Source organism: Thalassophryne amazonica, chromosome 10 (assembly GCF_902500255.1).
Source record: "Thalassophryne amazonica chromosome 10, fThaAma1.1, whole genome shotgun sequence".
NCBI classification, from domain to species: Eukaryota; Metazoa; Chordata; class Actinopteri; order Batrachoidiformes; family Batrachoididae; genus Thalassophryne; species Thalassophryne amazonica.
This window is the reverse complement of record NC_047112.1, coordinates 103947799-103964173: the sequence shown is the minus strand read 5'-3', so window position 1 is coordinate 103964173 and position 16375 is coordinate 103947799. Positions and strand designations below refer to the sequence as shown.

General features: G+C 40.7%; 1 protein-coding gene across 1 annotated transcript in view; it reads left to right on the top strand.

The window, feature by feature from the left end:
* LOC117519325 (unconventional myosin-VIIb) overlaps positions 1–16375 on the top strand; it is a 107245-nt gene that overhangs the window by 65810 nt on the left and 25060 nt on the right. Inside the window, exons 25-31 of the mRNA XM_034180680.1 lie at positions 6336–6496; positions 6587–6713; positions 6787–6906; positions 7911–8084; positions 13679–13906; positions 14249–14416; positions 14509–14626. Of these exons, the coding sequence (XP_034036571.1) occupies positions 6336–6496; positions 6587–6713; positions 6787–6906; positions 7911–8084; positions 13679–13906; positions 14249–14416; positions 14509–14626 (1096 nt within the window). The remainder of the gene's footprint in view (positions 1–6335; positions 6497–6586; positions 6714–6786; positions 6907–7910; positions 8085–13678; positions 13907–14248; positions 14417–14508; positions 14627–16375) is intronic.

Here is a 16375-nt window from a genome sequence, read left to right as displayed (position 1 = left end):
ACCATGTAAAACAAAATTGTAAATAATGAAAATAAGCTAGTTATAGTAGAAGAGCTAAATTAGCCATTAATAAGCCAAATGTACCCAGCAAGCTAACATGATAAACAAAAACGGTAATTAGTGTATAAAGTATAATAGCATAGTTAAACCTACAGTAACGGTATTAACAAATACATATAAAATAAATGTGGACAAAAGTATGAATTAATGTGGGTTATCAAACACAAAAGAACCAACTATTTTGTAAGCTACGATGAACATTGCTACAGCCGGCTAGATAAGCTAACGTTAGCTGTTAGGTATAACTAATTGTACTCCACTCCTCCAATATTTACTTAAATATAATAATACTAAAAAGGGGGAACAAGAAAAAGTAAAGCATGTAGAAATGTATATGGAGACATAAGTACATATATTTGCAGAAAAGAGAAAAACGGCGGCCGTTTTAATCACCAAACCTGGAGCTGCTAGCGTTACACATTTTGCTGTTTCTTCTCTTCCTTCCCATATTACCAACACAGTATTCAGTAGCTTCGCCCTCATGTGGGAACACATGTAATTACAGCTTTATGTTTGAGGTTTTTCCATGAAAACTCTCACTGAGGAATGAATGTTATCACAGTTTCTGCTAGGGAGGAGTAACGCTGTGCAATAGTAGTGTAGTGGTGCAGTAACACTACTGCTGATTAACTGATTCCACCGGTTCAAAGTGATGACATCACCTGGTCGAGTGGGTGATTGCAAAGAAATCCTGGACCTTCTCAGCCCTTTCTGGAACGGGTTTGAGACCTCTGCTGGAGACTAACAGCTGGAGACACTGCAGTATAGCAGTGCCGTAACAATGTGGAATAACAGTATAATGCTGGAAACTGTAGCTGTCAATAGTTTACTTGTTTCACCTCATCTCCTTTCTTTTCCCTAAAGTGGTCACCTAATGACTTTGACCTCTTCTCGTCTGTCTGTGCACTTGAGGATCAACAGATTATCCATCTGTCAACACTGTCAGTTAGGATGTAAGACTAAACCAGTTCACCATGGTGTAGATTAGTTTTGTATCATTTTTAACTATTTCACCTAGCCCAGAAAAATAACATGTATGTGAAACTATCGGCCTGTATTAGTGAAATATTTAATGAAATGAGCTTCATTTGGAAGAAACGTATAATTCATTGATATCAGTGAAAGTAAGTAAGTAAGTAAGCTTTATTTATAAAGCGCCTTTCACAGACCAGGGTCACAAAGCGCTGCACATGGCATACAAAAATAATCTAATCACATAAGAGTTTTACTCAGTTTTACCTATGTGCTGTGTTTGTGCTGTTGATATTGTCCTTTGTGCTGCTGTCACTTTAAAGATATTAATGAAAGTTAATTAATTCTGTAAGGTTGTCAAAGGTCAGCAACCACTCCACATCATCTAAAGTAAACAAAAAAGATGTCGCTCATTTGTGCTGGTTTGAGCATTTAGACCTTCATTTGTGCTGGTATCATTTGTGCTTGAGTCTATGTTATAATAGCCAAGTGGCCTCTGTTTGCTTGCATGCTTGCATGCGTGTGTATGGCTTTGATCATGGAGAGCTGACATTTGCTGTTTGGTTCACTTATGTATTTTGGGTCAAGGATGAACGCTGCAAAAACTGAAAGTTGATAGGACTAATATTTTTGGAGAAATGAGCAATATTAACTAACAACAGTGAACAATGGACATTGTGCTGTAGTGCACCGTGGGAATTCTGGGTTTTGGGGTTTTAAATGTTGTTATTATTGTTCATGTTAGTTTAACAGTGTTGTTAGTGTTATTAATTTGTGTTTTTTGTAGTTCAATTGGTTTAGTCAGTTTAGTTAAGTGTCATGTTGCTGTTACTATTAATGAAAAGTGTAGTGTGTTTGATGTCTTCCGTCACTGTCTATGTTTGTGGGTGTATAAAAATAAAAGCACCTGTTTGTGGCAGAATGCAGAAAAGACTGGGGAGAGCTGACATTTGCTGTTTGTTATGCTTACGTATTTTGGGTCACGAATGAACACCGCCAAAATGGAACATTGATAGGACTAATATCTTTGGAGAAACTACAGATATTTGGTAAAATAATGATCAATGGACTTTGATAATTACATTCTAGACCCACACGCCATTCTAGCAGGGGATGGAAAATAATCTATATATTAAAAGTGTGTGTGTTTGTGATTTTATTCAGTAAGTTCAATGTAAGTACATAATTTAATTATAAATACGTTACTACATGGATGACACAAGAAACTGAACACTTATTTCCATTGTGGTCCATTTAAAAATCAAAAGACAAAATAGAAGTAATAATAAAATAAAACAATAATAATAATAACAATAATGACAATAATAATAATGATAGTGTGTACATGATGACAAACCTAAACAACTTATAAATACATTAAGACAGTAAATCAACATTAAAAACATTATGAAATTAACAGGAAATGAAAGGGTTGAGTTCTTCCTTTAAAAACTGTTGAGGTTTAAGGTTCTAAAACTATTCTGGGCTCACACATCATTCCAACTCATTATAGAAACTTTGCATAATTTATTACCACACTTGAAAATTGTCAGATATCTATTTTATAAACACTACTCAATCTAGAGCCCATCGGTCCCCACGGGCAATGCGCTAGTGACCTTATTAAATAACTTTTATTCATATATTAAAAATGATAGCAGCACAAAGGACACTTTTAGCACCACAAACCAGTACAAACAATGGACAACATTTTTGTTTGATTTGTGTAATGTAGAGGAGCTGGCTGACGCTTGATGACCTTGTAGAAACTGAGTTGGAAGCAATAAAAGGACAAGAGTTCTACATTCAAACACGAATGGTGTGTGCTTTATTCACAGTAAAGTAAAAAACAGCAAAAAATACTTTTCAGGCTCACATCGTAAATACCGTTTGCCCGGCTTGTACTCCGCAGGGGGCGTAACCGTGGAGGACAAAAGACCGGGCTGCTCGAACACACATTCCTCGGCTGCAGACGGATGTCTGTTCTATCTGGAATTTGAAAGTAATACATGTGACAGTCAAACTAGATATAAGATCCTTAGTAAATTCGTACAGTATGTGACTTATATGAATTGGGAACTTACGAGAACAATATATAACAGTAATTCCACATACAGAATCCTTAGTAGATATGTGTAATATCAACCTGAGGCTTATAAGCACAACATGTGTCAAATATAAAGTTTATTACTAGAACTGATGTAACTTTTCTATTTCTTTTCCATATGGGAAAGCTTTGCATACAGTACATGAAAAACCTTTTTTGTGGCAATCCACAGAACCCTGTGACTTTGAGCATTGAGGGGCGAGCAGGTTTATATCAAATCAAATCAATTTTATTTATATAGCGCCAAATCACAACAAACAGTTGCCCCAAGGCGCTTTGTAAAGCAAAAGCCATACAATAATTACAGCAGTTTAATCAATAGCGGTGTGACACTTGCTCCTGTGTAGGAAACTGTAAGTGGCTACATTTCCTTCTGAACAACACCTGACTTGGTGAATTATATCCGAAACAGTCCTTGTGTGTGCACGTGCACATGCGTTACAACCATTTTTATTAATATATTAAAAATATAATGCAATGCTAAAATTCCCTCGGCTGTATGAGCATTGTTCTTTATAATTCTTAGTTGTTTAATTAATTATTAAGATCCTATTGTCTTAAGTACAGTTTGTACATGTTCAAGAAAGCCCTTCTATCAATCAATTTATCAAAAACATTATTTATGTTATAAGTGCGAAATTTGTGCAAATCAAGGATTATTTGTATATCACATTCTGTGCATCAGCAGGTACTGAGACAAATGTAACTCCATAGAAAGTTACCGTTGAGTTAGCAGACATTAGCATGCATGTGTTGTAAATGACTCCAGAGTAGGGTTGCCAACTCTCTGAAAAATAAATAAGGGACACCTCACCGCCAGGGCCGACCGACCATTGCCTTCACCCTTCCCAGCGTCTGTGTGAAATGATTTTTAACCATTTGACTGTTGACTTGACCCTGAATTTAAGTAGATGCATACATGCATTTGTTCTGATACGAACACGTGGAAATTATTATTTAGCAATTTATTTTTACTGCAAAATAAATTTTCACTCACAATTTCAATATGAGCATTCTGTCCTGCTTCAAAGCATAAAATAAAAATCTCTCTGTAGTGCTTAACAACAAAACTGAAAATTTGCATCATCCAAAACAATGTAACAGTGCACATTTACATATTTAGTGTAATAAAAAGTGCAAAAAATAAAGTTTGAAAAGTAAACAATACTTACAATACTTAGCTGTTGTCGCGCACCTTTTCCACCCAGCCATTTTCCTTTTCTCATTCGCCCCTGTATTTTTGCATTCTTTTTTTTTTTTTTAGGAGGAGTAACGACGTTACAGACATTGCTGTCCGTAGGCATATCTGCAGTGTCGGTGTCGGTGTCTGTATCGATTCGATATCAGCCATGCTGCGCTTTGTTATTGTCGTCCAGCGACCGTCGTCGGCTCATGACGTCGGTATCTTCTTGCGAGCAGATGTCCCTCGACCAATGAGATAAGCGTGATTCTGTATTGTCAACTCGTGTCTGTCAGCTCATTGGTGAAGAGCAGGAGAGAGGCTGGAATCAAATTTACCGTAAGTTTCCATATAAAGCGCCAGTCAATTCCATTGACATTTTACAGACTTTTTGATTCTCACAGAAATACGGGACAAACTGCGTCCCGTTTCAGGTCAATACGGAACGCACACTTTTATTTCCAAATAAGGGACGATTCCGTTTTTCAAGGGACGGTTGGCAACCCTACTCCAGAGGTATATTAGGTTACAAAAACAGCATTTTCAGTTTTAGAAGTGTTTATTTCTAGCTAGTTTTGACATAATATATGGCAAAGATGATACATTTATACACAAACAAAACAGAGTTTAGCAGCTAGCTACCAGTCTGTGATGTCATCATGCTAACATCTGTGAAATGGCTTGTAAATACGTTCAGAGGTGTTATTAGGTTCCAAAAACAATGTTTTCAGTTTTAGAAGTGTTTATTTCTTGCTAGTTTTGACATAATATATGGCAAAGATGATACATTTACATACAAACAAAACAGAGTTTAGCAGCTAGCTACCAGTCTGTGATGTCATCATGCTAACATCTGTGAAATGGCTTGTAAATAAGTTCAGAGGTGTTATTAGGTTCCAAAAACAATGTTTTTAGTTTTAGAAGTGTTTATTTCTTGCTAGTTTTGACATAATATATGGCAAAGATGATACATTTACATACAAACAAAACAGAGTTTAGCAGCTAGCTACCAGTCTGTGATGTCATCATGCTAACATCTGTGAAATGGCTTGTAAATAAGTTCAGAGGTGTTATTAGGTTCCAAAAACAATGTTTTCAGTTTTAGAAGTGTTTATTTCTCGCGAGCTTTTACATAATGTATGAGAAACATTACAACACTATATAAACACACAAAATGAAGTGATAATGGAGAGACCAGCCACTGATGTCACAGTGCAGCGCTACTCTGACTGGCTGTCACACCCGCCACTCAAAAACAAAACTAAAGAGATTGAAACAGAATTTGACATTTAATCTCTTAAAATACCTCTTAAAATTGGTCAAGGTGAGCCATCTGTGAACTTGTCCAAGGTCTGTGTCCCAAGAATGTTTCCTGTAAATTTGAAGACTCTGGGAGTAATAGGACTGGACTTATGCTGAGCACAGACAGACAGATGGACAGACGGATGGACGGACGGACAGACACAAACCCTTCGCAATACCCAATGGCCATGGCCAGAGTAGCTCAATAATATTGAGGTCAAGAGACTGAGATGGCAACTCCAGAACCTTCACTTTAATCTGCTGTAGCCACTGACAGGTTGACTTGGCCTTGTGTTTTGGATTGTTGTCATGCTGGAACATCCAAGGACATCCCATGCACAGCACAAATGTAAATTTTATCAGCATAAACAAAGTGACGGAAACCATTTTTGTTAGATTTGAAGAATTTGTTGGGGCTGACTTCACTTTTTTCCATCCATTCCATGTCTGGAGTCACGGTGAAAACAGGAAACATCATTTGGTTATAAACCGGTGAACTGTGCAGATCATTTATCATCTCTATGTAGCTGTGTCATCAGATCAAAATACCAATATTTCTTTTTTTGGAGTGTGGGGTGCAAAACCTGGCACTCCTCAGACAAGCTGCATTTAGGGAAAAACCATGTGCACATTTGATGAGCGGCAATACTGTGATTTAAATGGGTTCAGTCCAGATGTTTTTTTTTATATTTAATTTATCTTTTGTTTCATTAGTCAGAGGATTTGACTGAGGTGCCCAAGCCTGCAACACTGCAGACTGTGAGTGAGGACAGCGATGTCATGATTGGAGAAGGACCCACTCTGAACCAGCCGTTGTCATCTCTTGAAAAACTCCACATCATTGTGGGATATGGCATTCTCAGATCTGAACTCAGGTCAGAAAACTGTGGTTTTTCCGCTCATTCATTTAACTGTCCCTTTTTCAGTCTTTTCAAGAACACTGTGCCTGTTCTCTCTGGCTCCAGGGATGAGATTTACTGTCAGATATGCAAGCAGCTTCAGGATAACAACAACCGCAACAACTACATGCGCGGCTGGATCCTGCTGTCCCTCTGCCTGGGCATTTTTGTGCCAAGTGAGCACTTTATAAAAGTGAGTACAGCATTTATATTAGCTGCTGTGGGTTCATAATCAGCATTATCATTGGTCCTCTTTGTTTTCACAGTACCTCCAGAGTTTCATCCGTTCTGCTCCAGGTGGGTACAGCACCTACTGTGCCGAGAGGCTGCGGCGGACTGCCGTGAACGGAGTGCGTGGGGAACCTCCTGCCTGGCTGGAGCTACAGGTACTGATGGACACAATATGATTTTGCACAGAGTTTAACTTTAATAAATATAGAATACACTGACAGTTATTCTGAGGCTGTAGACAAGGCCAGGCAGGCACCCCAATGGATGGATGATGGATGGATAAAGCCCATCACCTATAGTAACTAAAAAACAATAAATGCTGTCATCTTTTACCTCACCCACTTTAAAAGACATAATGAGGACAAACTCGCTCAGATAATGTGAACATTGATGTAACAAATCCACCCAAAAAACAACTTTGTTTTGCATCTATAACCTCTCATAAACATGTCTGCTCCCTATGGGATAGTTCGTGGATGCTGGATTGATGATGGATTAGGAGCAGGTGTGGTTGTCTGTGAGAGAGTGTGTGTTTCTGTCCAGAAATCAGAGAAATAAACCATTAATTTTTCATTGTTTACTGGTGGCTACATTGTAAAACTCAAATAATGCGTTCACAATTCCACACAACCCCACACCACCCTGCAAAAAGCATTTTGTATGAATCTAACTGAAGCAGACGCTTCTTCTTTCTCCCCAGTTGGGTCACTTGAAAAGATCCAGAGGTGTAAAATTTAATTTATTTTCAAAGTAGCCAAATGAACTCTCTCTCTCTTTCTCTCTCTCTCTCTCAACCAGCGCTTTTTGGGGTACACTGGCTACATTTAGCTGGTACTGGCTATATTTTGGCCCACCAAGGTGATTGTCCAATTATGTTCGAATGAATAAATTACTGTTAAGAACATTTATTTTTCCATAAAATATGAGGTGTTTAATTGTAATGTAATTGTATGTAACATAAAATTACAACAATATTAATTTTGGCCCGTGTCCCTCCGCCCACTGAACATGTGTATGGATTTAGTGATGAAGTTATATGTAGCTTGAGATGAGATTGCTTATCAGTTGCTTTCATTGTTGAAGCACAGCTGGTATCCATCAAGGCCACCACTGCTTGTTATCAACAAACACATTAATGTTTTATACTTTTCTACAACAGGCAACCAAGACGAAGAAGCCCATCACTGTGTCTGTGACCCTGATGGATTCACGCTTGATTAACCTGCCTGTTGACTCAGCATCTACTTCAAAAGAAATCTGTCAAATCCTCTCCAACAAAATCAAACTCAAGGACACTTTTGGCTTTTCTCTCTACGTGGCTTTATATGAAAAGGTACATCAGCAGAAGCACAGCTCTGACTTTATTTTGATGTTCTGTACTCTTCGTCATGGCCCACCTGCAGAACACATTTTATTAATCATTCTCTGTGTTTGCATACATAAGTCTGTTCTTGTTCTGTTTAGCACTATTGCAAATATGACTCCAATCAGGATTGTTTGTTACATTTCCTGACAACCTCTTGAGGCTAAAAGCCTGTTTTTACTTCTGCATTACTTTGACCAGTGTTCACAGACAGTTGTTTAGCTGTTGGCCTTTATAGTTCCATGTGACCACTGGGGTACAGTGTCATACACTCTATCTAAAAAGGTCGAAGTTGTCACAAAAGTTAGCACAGGGCAGTATATAAAGTTAGCAAAGCACAGTACTTAAACTTAGTATAGGGCAGTATGATAAGTTAGCATAGCCTAGTATGAAAAGATAATATAGAGGGTTTTCATGGGACGTATCGGCCACGTCATTTAGTGTCCCGCGCCCGTTCTGGATTACAACGCGGTGGCTACTGTGATACACTACGTGCATTTGGCGAACAATTGCAGAAGCTTCAACGTTGGTGTGAAGTAGCCTCACAGCACCGTGGCGCTGAGAGAGATCCGCCGCTAACAGCAATCCACTGCTCCCAGAATTTTATTTTATTTTATTCAGCAATAAAATTATATAAGAATACATAAAAATACTGCCAAGGACAACACAAGAACGCTTCCAATACGGATGCTTATTTACATTGTGGTCCTCGAGCACCGAGCTGCTGATCCGCAAGCTGCCCTTCCAGCGCCTGGTGAGAAGAATCGCTCAGGACTTCAAGACTGAGCTCTGCTTTCAGAGCTCCGCTGTGATGCTCTGCAGGAGGCCGGCGAGGCTGACTTGGTCAGCAGCTTCCTAGTTCACAATATCGCAGTGTGACACTGTCGGCCAGTTCGTTACATCACTACTAAATTCACTATCTGGTATAAGATACGGATCCACTGAACCAACTGCTACACATTTATCATGATAAATAGCTTTATCTTGAGGATTTAAAGCATCATAATAACCGTACATTCTCTCCATTTTTCTATCACATGCCAGCCTCCTTGTAAGCCAGAATGGAAACAACACCTGTCCTGCAGCAAATCGGTCACGTGATTGAAAACCCTCTATAGACCGATACGTAAAGTGAGCATAGATCAGTATGTAATGATTGTATACCATATCATAGGGCAATATACAAAGATAGCACAACTTAGTTTGCAAAGATAGCATAGCTGAGTATGTAAATACAGCATAGCCTTGGTAGAATTTTAGATTTTTTTTTTTTTTTTTTTGCCATTTTCCAGAGAATATGAATGATAAACTTTTTCTCTCATGGTTAATCTTTATGTGAAGCCATTCATTGTCAAACTGTGTTACTCTTTTTAAATCATAATGACAACAGAAACTACCCAAATGACCCTGATCAAAATGATACATACCCCAGTTCTTAAGAGTGTGTATTGCCCCCTTTATCATCAATGACAGCTTGGAGTCTTTTGTGGTAGTTGTGGACGAGGCTCTTTATGTCCTCTGATGATAAAGCTGTCCATTCTTTTTCACAAAAAGCCTCGAGTTCCTGTAAATTCCTGGGCTGTCTTACATGAACTGCACATTTCAGATCTCCCCAGAGTGGCTCAATAATATTGAGGTTAAGACACTGAGATGGCCACTCCAGAACCTTCACTTTATTTTGCTGTAGCCATTTACAGGTTGACTTGGCCTTGTGTTTTGGATCATTGTTATGTTTGAACATCCAAGTACATCCCTTGTGCAGCTTCCAGGCTGATGAGTGCAAAATTTCCTCCAGTATTTTATGATAACATGCTGCATTCATCCTGCCATCAGTTTTGACCAACTTTCCTGTGCCTTTGTAGCTCACACATCTCTAAAACATCAGCAATCCACCTGCATGTTTCACAGTAGGACTCCTCTCCAAATGTAACGTCTATAGCTATGGCCAAATAGTTCAATTTTGGTCTCATCACTCCAAATGTGTTGGGAAAGTGTAGGAACACGGACCCACAACAGGGGGCGCAAATGAACGGACAATGGAGGAAGTCAAATAACAACACTTTACTGTTGTGAATAAGCACAACAAACACAACAGATTACAACAATAGACAAAGAAGTCAATTCACAAAATGTGTCACGTGGGCAGGCTCGAAGATAAGAGACGTCTGTCCAAAGCAGAACCGGAACCACACGATTTCCTCCGCCACCGAACCCCGGGAATACTGGAGCCGCCAAGTCCCGAACTCCCAGGTGGCCACTGCCTCCGCGTGTCGGATCTGGTACTGCTGGCGAGGAACAAAAACAGTTAAATGTGGGTGCGTTTGCACCCAGCAACCCGTATGGCGGGAAAACCACCTCCACCTCTCGTCGGAAGAATGTCTGCTATTTAACGCACAAAAGTAACAAAGTGTTAATGTCAAAAAGACAACACAGTCGGCTGAGTACTGTACCTCCTAGGTAGAGCGATATCTCGGCAAAGAGGTGGAGATGTCGTCTTGCTGATATACCACTGCTGATCAGATGATTGGTGACAGCTGTCGTAGGCGATAAGTGACAGCTGTCACCCCGGCTGCTCCTGTGAGGCGGCAGCGCCCTCTGGTGCCTGGAGCCCGCACTCCAGACAGGGCGCCCTCTGGTGGTGGTGGGCCAGCAGTACCTCCTCTTCAGCGGCCCACACAACAAAATGCCTTTGTTCTCTGTGCTGTTTGGCGTATTATAAGCAGGATACTTTGTGGAATTTGTGTAGTAATGGTTTTCTTCTGGTGACTTGACCATGCAGCCCATTTTCTTCAAGGGCCTCTTTATTGTGCATCTTGAAACAGCCACACCACTTTGTTTCAGAGAGTTCTGTATTTCAGCTGAAGTTATTTGTGGGTTTTTCTTTGCATCCTGAACAATTTTTCTGGCAGTTGTTGCTGAAATTTCTGTTGGCCTACCTGACCGTGGTTTGGTTTCCCTCATTTTCCACTTCTTGATTAGAGTTTTAACACTGCTGATTGGTCCTTGGATAGCTTTTTATATCCTTTTCCCGTTTTATAAAGTTTAATGACCTATTCCCACAGATCCTTTGACAATTCCATTGCCTTCCCTATGACTCTATGAAATGTCAGTGCAGCACTGGATGAAAGATCCAAGGGTCTGTCAGGAGCCCAGAAAGTCACTGACCTTTTATACACACAGTGATTACAAGCAAACAGATCACAGGTGAGGATGGTTACCTTTTGTAGCCATTAAAACCTGTTTGTGTGAACTTGTGTGCATGTTATCAGGCTAAAATCACCAGGGTATGTAAACCTTTGATCAGGGTAATTTGGTTAGTTTCTGTTGTCATTATGATTTAGAAAGAGTAAACACAGTTGTTCAATAATAAATGGCATCACACAACAACTAACCAAGAGTGAAAAATAAGTTTTTGTGTTATCATTCATATTCTTTGAAAAATGGGCAAATAAATAAAAAAAATAAAAAATTCTACCAGGGTATGCAAACTTATGAGCACAACTGTAGCATAGACTAGTATGTACAGAAAAGGGCATAGGGCAATATGTAAAGTCAGCATACCCAATACATATAGTTAGTATAAGGCAATATGTAAGGTAAGCATAGCCCAGTGTGTAAAGTTACCATCGGGCAATATGTAAATATGGCACACCTGAATAGGAAGTTGCTTCCAGTGACCAGTTAAGCATCTTGCATGGAAGCACGTTGTTGGCGCTATAGAAATGCATTCCATTTAAACAGATCACTGGAGCACCCTCAGCTGTATCACTACCTTTGCGTGCTCACTAGTTGGTGTTTCACAGCTGAGTGGCAGATGAATCACCAGGATCCTGGGATCAGAGATGTCCACCATGGTGGCAGGAGGATCAGCCTCATATACTGTATCTGTTCAAAGTATCCATCCTGACAGGACAGAGCAGTACTCATCTGTCATTACCATGATCTAATTTAGCGGAATGAGTGATCCGATGACCTCCACCTCACATCATGTGGTCCTGCACTTATTAGTTACCCCATTAAGAGCCATGTTACCAATTCATGTATATGCGCAACTCAGCTGCACCTGAAGGACGTGTTTGAGGGTGCACAAAGCAGTTTTCAATTAATTTGTTTATTTGAACATAGCATAAACTATGTGTGTGAAATAGTGTTTGAGAGTGTGTGTTGAAGCCCTGATATATTCAGTTTCTGTATCCAATATTGTGGTCAGCACCATGGACAGCTAATGTCAACAAGCATTTGCATTAAGTAGAGAAATGTGAAAAAAAGATTCAACCAACCACAGAATCTTTTAGAAATTGCTCTTCATTTTAAAAAGTGATGAATAAAAGACAAGCGCATAGTCTGCATGACTCCACGGCACCCTGGGCAAACGTTGATAAGCTTACTATGGATAAGTGATGCTTTCCTGCAGAATGTTTTTACACAGTACAGTTCAGTGAATTTGGCCTTTGACCTTTTGGCCCCAAAATCAATAGGCTTCTTCAGGCTACTATGCATAATGCATATAATCAATCACTATGTGTAATGCCCCAAGTGAAGGGCTTCAAGTACCTCTGGGTCTTGTTCACGAGTGAGGGAACAATGGAGCATGAGATTGGTGCGATTGGTGCAACAGCAGGGGCGGTGTTGCATCCGCTCCAACGTACTGTTGTGATGAAAAGGCAGCTGAGCCAAAAGTCGAAGCTCTTGATCTACTGGTCAGTCTTCATTCCTCCTCTCACCTATGGTCATGAGTGTTGGGTCATGACCCAAAGAACGAGATCGCGGGTACAAGCATCCGAAATGGGCTTCCTCAGGAGGGTGGCTGGTGTCTCCCTTAGAGATAAGGTGAGAAGCTCATCCGTGGGGAGCTCGGAGTAGAGCCACTGCTCCTTTGCATTGAAAGGAGCCAGCTGAGGTGGTTCGGGCATCTGGTAAAGATGCCCCCTGGGTGTCTTCCTATCAAGGTGTTCCAGGCACGTCCATCTGGGAGGAGACCCTGGGGAAGACCCAGGACTAGGTGGAGAGATTATATCTCCACACTGGCCTGGGAACGCCTCAGGATACCGCAGTCAGAGGTGGTTAATGTGGCCTGGGAAAGGTAAGTTTGGGGTCCCCTGCTGGAGCTGTTGCCCCCGCGACCCGATCCCGGATAAGAGGTTGAGGTATGTATGTATGTATAATGCATGTTCCAAACGATGACAATTGACATAGTACAGCTGAAATATTCACTCTCAATTTTCTTTCTTTTCTTTAAGTACACTCCAGTGGCTTTAACCTTTGAACCTTTGACCCCAAAACCAATAGGCTTCTTAGAGTTACTATGCATAATGCATATGCCATGTTTGGCAATAATCAGATGCTAAAGTAATATTGCTCGCAAGTGAAATGACTGATTGGCTGATTGAGAGACACACATACTGGTGTCAAGCCCACTGGCTGTGCCGTGGGAAAAATGGATCCACAAACACTCGAATTTGAAAAAGGAACAAACTTGTCGGAGCCTGTTTCAGGGTGAAAAGCCAGTATGAATAAGACTTTTGTTGGTCGAAGATTTGATGACATATCACCTCACCCTGTAGGTGTGGGCTCTGGGCAGCGGCCGGGAGCATGTGATGGATGCCATCTCACAGTGCGAGCAAGAAGTGAAGAGAAGAGGAGGGCAAGAGCAGCACGCTCCCTGGCGCCTGTTCTTCCGCAAAGAGATCTTCACCCCCTGGCATGACAGCAGTGAGGACAAGCTCAGCACAGACCTGATCTACAAACAGATCATTCACGGCCTAAAGTTTGGAGAGTACCAGACTGAAAAGGTAGATTCAGCAAAACACCCAACAGCACTGTTTCAAATACATCAGGGGAGGTGATGGTCTAGTGGTTAAAGCATTGGGCTTGAGACCAGAGGATCCTTGGATCCTTGGGCAAGGTCCTTAATCCCCTAATTGTTCCCGCTGTGTAGTGAGTACCTTGTATGGCAGCACCCTCACATTGGGGTGAATGTGAGGCATTATTGTAAAGTGCTTTGAGCATCACACACTTCCAAATTTTATAAGTTTGACTCAAAATACGTATTTATCAATAAACAGATTTTGCAACAAAAATCCACCATGATCTCAAATCTCAAATGATTTCTCCTCCTGTTTCATGTGCCACAGGAAGACGATTTTGTGCAGCTTGCTGCCAAACATCTGTACGTCCAGCACGGCTCAGACAGCAGTCATGATAAAGTGAGGGAGGCTGTGCACGAGTGCATCAGCACGTCTCTGCTGGATGCCCAGTCAGAGGCCAAATGGCTGCAGATGGTCAGCACTGCACACACTCAGGTCAGCTACTCTCCGTTTCAGAAGATTGCAGAGAATCAAATGCTCCAACAAGGCCGTCACTGGATTCTAGTGTTCTGCTTTTCGTAAACCAGGGTTCATATCTGACTTCAAGGCAAAAGGCGTCTTCTGTGAAGGCAGAAATGGTTGACTATGCCAGAAAGAAGTGGCCCATGTTCTTCTCCAGGTTCTTTGAGGTTGTAAAGCTGTCAGGTAGGTGTATTTTCCTCTCTGTTTATGTAATGGGCCTGCAGGGAGTTGGTTGCTTTCAGGAGGTGGGGAGGGAGCAACTTTCTGCCTGCCTTGTTTGCATCCACAACCCGGGGTGGTTCTGTGGTGTGGTGGACACAGCTACATGTGAGTCCAGCACAGGGTCAGTCCAGTCTGGACTCAATTTGAATATCAAGTGAAAAGAACATTTAGATACATTAGAAATGTACCAAAATCAAAGACAGCTGTTATTGTGCCTTATGGCAAAATCTTCATCTCTCCTGATGGAAATGCAAAGACTCAAAGTCAGAGCAGGTTTGGGAGCATGCTTTCCTGCTGCACGTTAACACATCCACCATTTATAGAATGACTTTGGGTACTAAGCACTCAGGCAGATCCATGATTATCACCTGAATAATCCATCTGTATGCCACAGCCAGGTGATGGCCCTCTTTAGTCCATGAGCCCAAAGCCGAGTTGGACCTAACTGGTCATTGTGGCAATCCCTCTGTGGCAAGAAGGATTTTTTCTTGATCAATTCTTGGAAAGGATATGTACATCCAGGGTCAATGTAGAGATGCCTGTGTATGGGTTTGTTTAATGTGGGAATGTCATGGCACGCTGACAAACACAAAGTCCTTGACAGATGCTTAGCTTGGTCCGATGGCTGGGAAATTCTAGACGATCCGGGTCGGAGGACCTGCTGCAGCCTTTATCCACCTTCACAGTCATTGGGTTACAAGCCATTACTTCCTCCTCCTGATCCATGATTGAGGACTTCTTGTTTCACCAGAGCCCCAAGAGACATCTCACGTTCAGGTTTCATTCATGGCTACCATAGCAGCCACAGGACGCAAAAGTTCCACGCCATATTTCACCCCAACAGGCAATCCCCTACTTGTTCCACTAACCAGGTGGACAAGAAGGATGACGGGTTGACTTTTGACCTCAAAGCAAATTAGTGGTTGAGGTAATATGGTTTTGAAAGGAATAGTTTGCGCCATTGCTCGTGTAGTTATTATGTCCAAGGGACATTGACCTTATTTGATGATTATTTCCTTTGGAGACCAAACATTCAAAACAGTCAAATTTATTCAATTTAGTAATCCTATTAGCTGGTCTTGGAACACTTACATTTTAAATGGCAGCTTATAATCACATATATGATTTTTAGCCACATAGTTCTGAAAGTCTGTGAACAACAACAAGTGAATTAATAAATAAAATGTATAGCTGAGGGTCACTGACATAACAATGGCCATTATGTGTATTAAAAATCTGCCCTGAGAGTAATTTGTAAATTGAAAAGTGGAGTCTTTTGATTTGATCAGAAAAATGTCAGTCATTAATAGTTTACTCACAGGAGAAGATCTGGACCATGCCTGAGTAAGTTTGACCCCTAAATGTCCAGTTTGTTTGACTAGTCTGAGTGCTCAATACTGTGCCTAGACACAGTATGTTGAACCATGCCTGGTCTCACTTTCAGAGGTGGCCTAGAATGCAGTCCAGTTGTACTCGGGCACGACATGTATGTATTGTGATGACTAACAGTATGGAACACAGACATTCCATCATGGATGTAATCGCTAAATTTAAGAATTACTATTAATATTATTATTTCTACTTGGATAATACAATTTTAAAATCATTCAAGAACATTTGGGTTAAAAATGGGTCAGGTTTCTCACCTTATTGATGAACATGAATTGTGGTCAGTGAGCAAAGCTGCAAAACATTTCCTCATCATCTGCT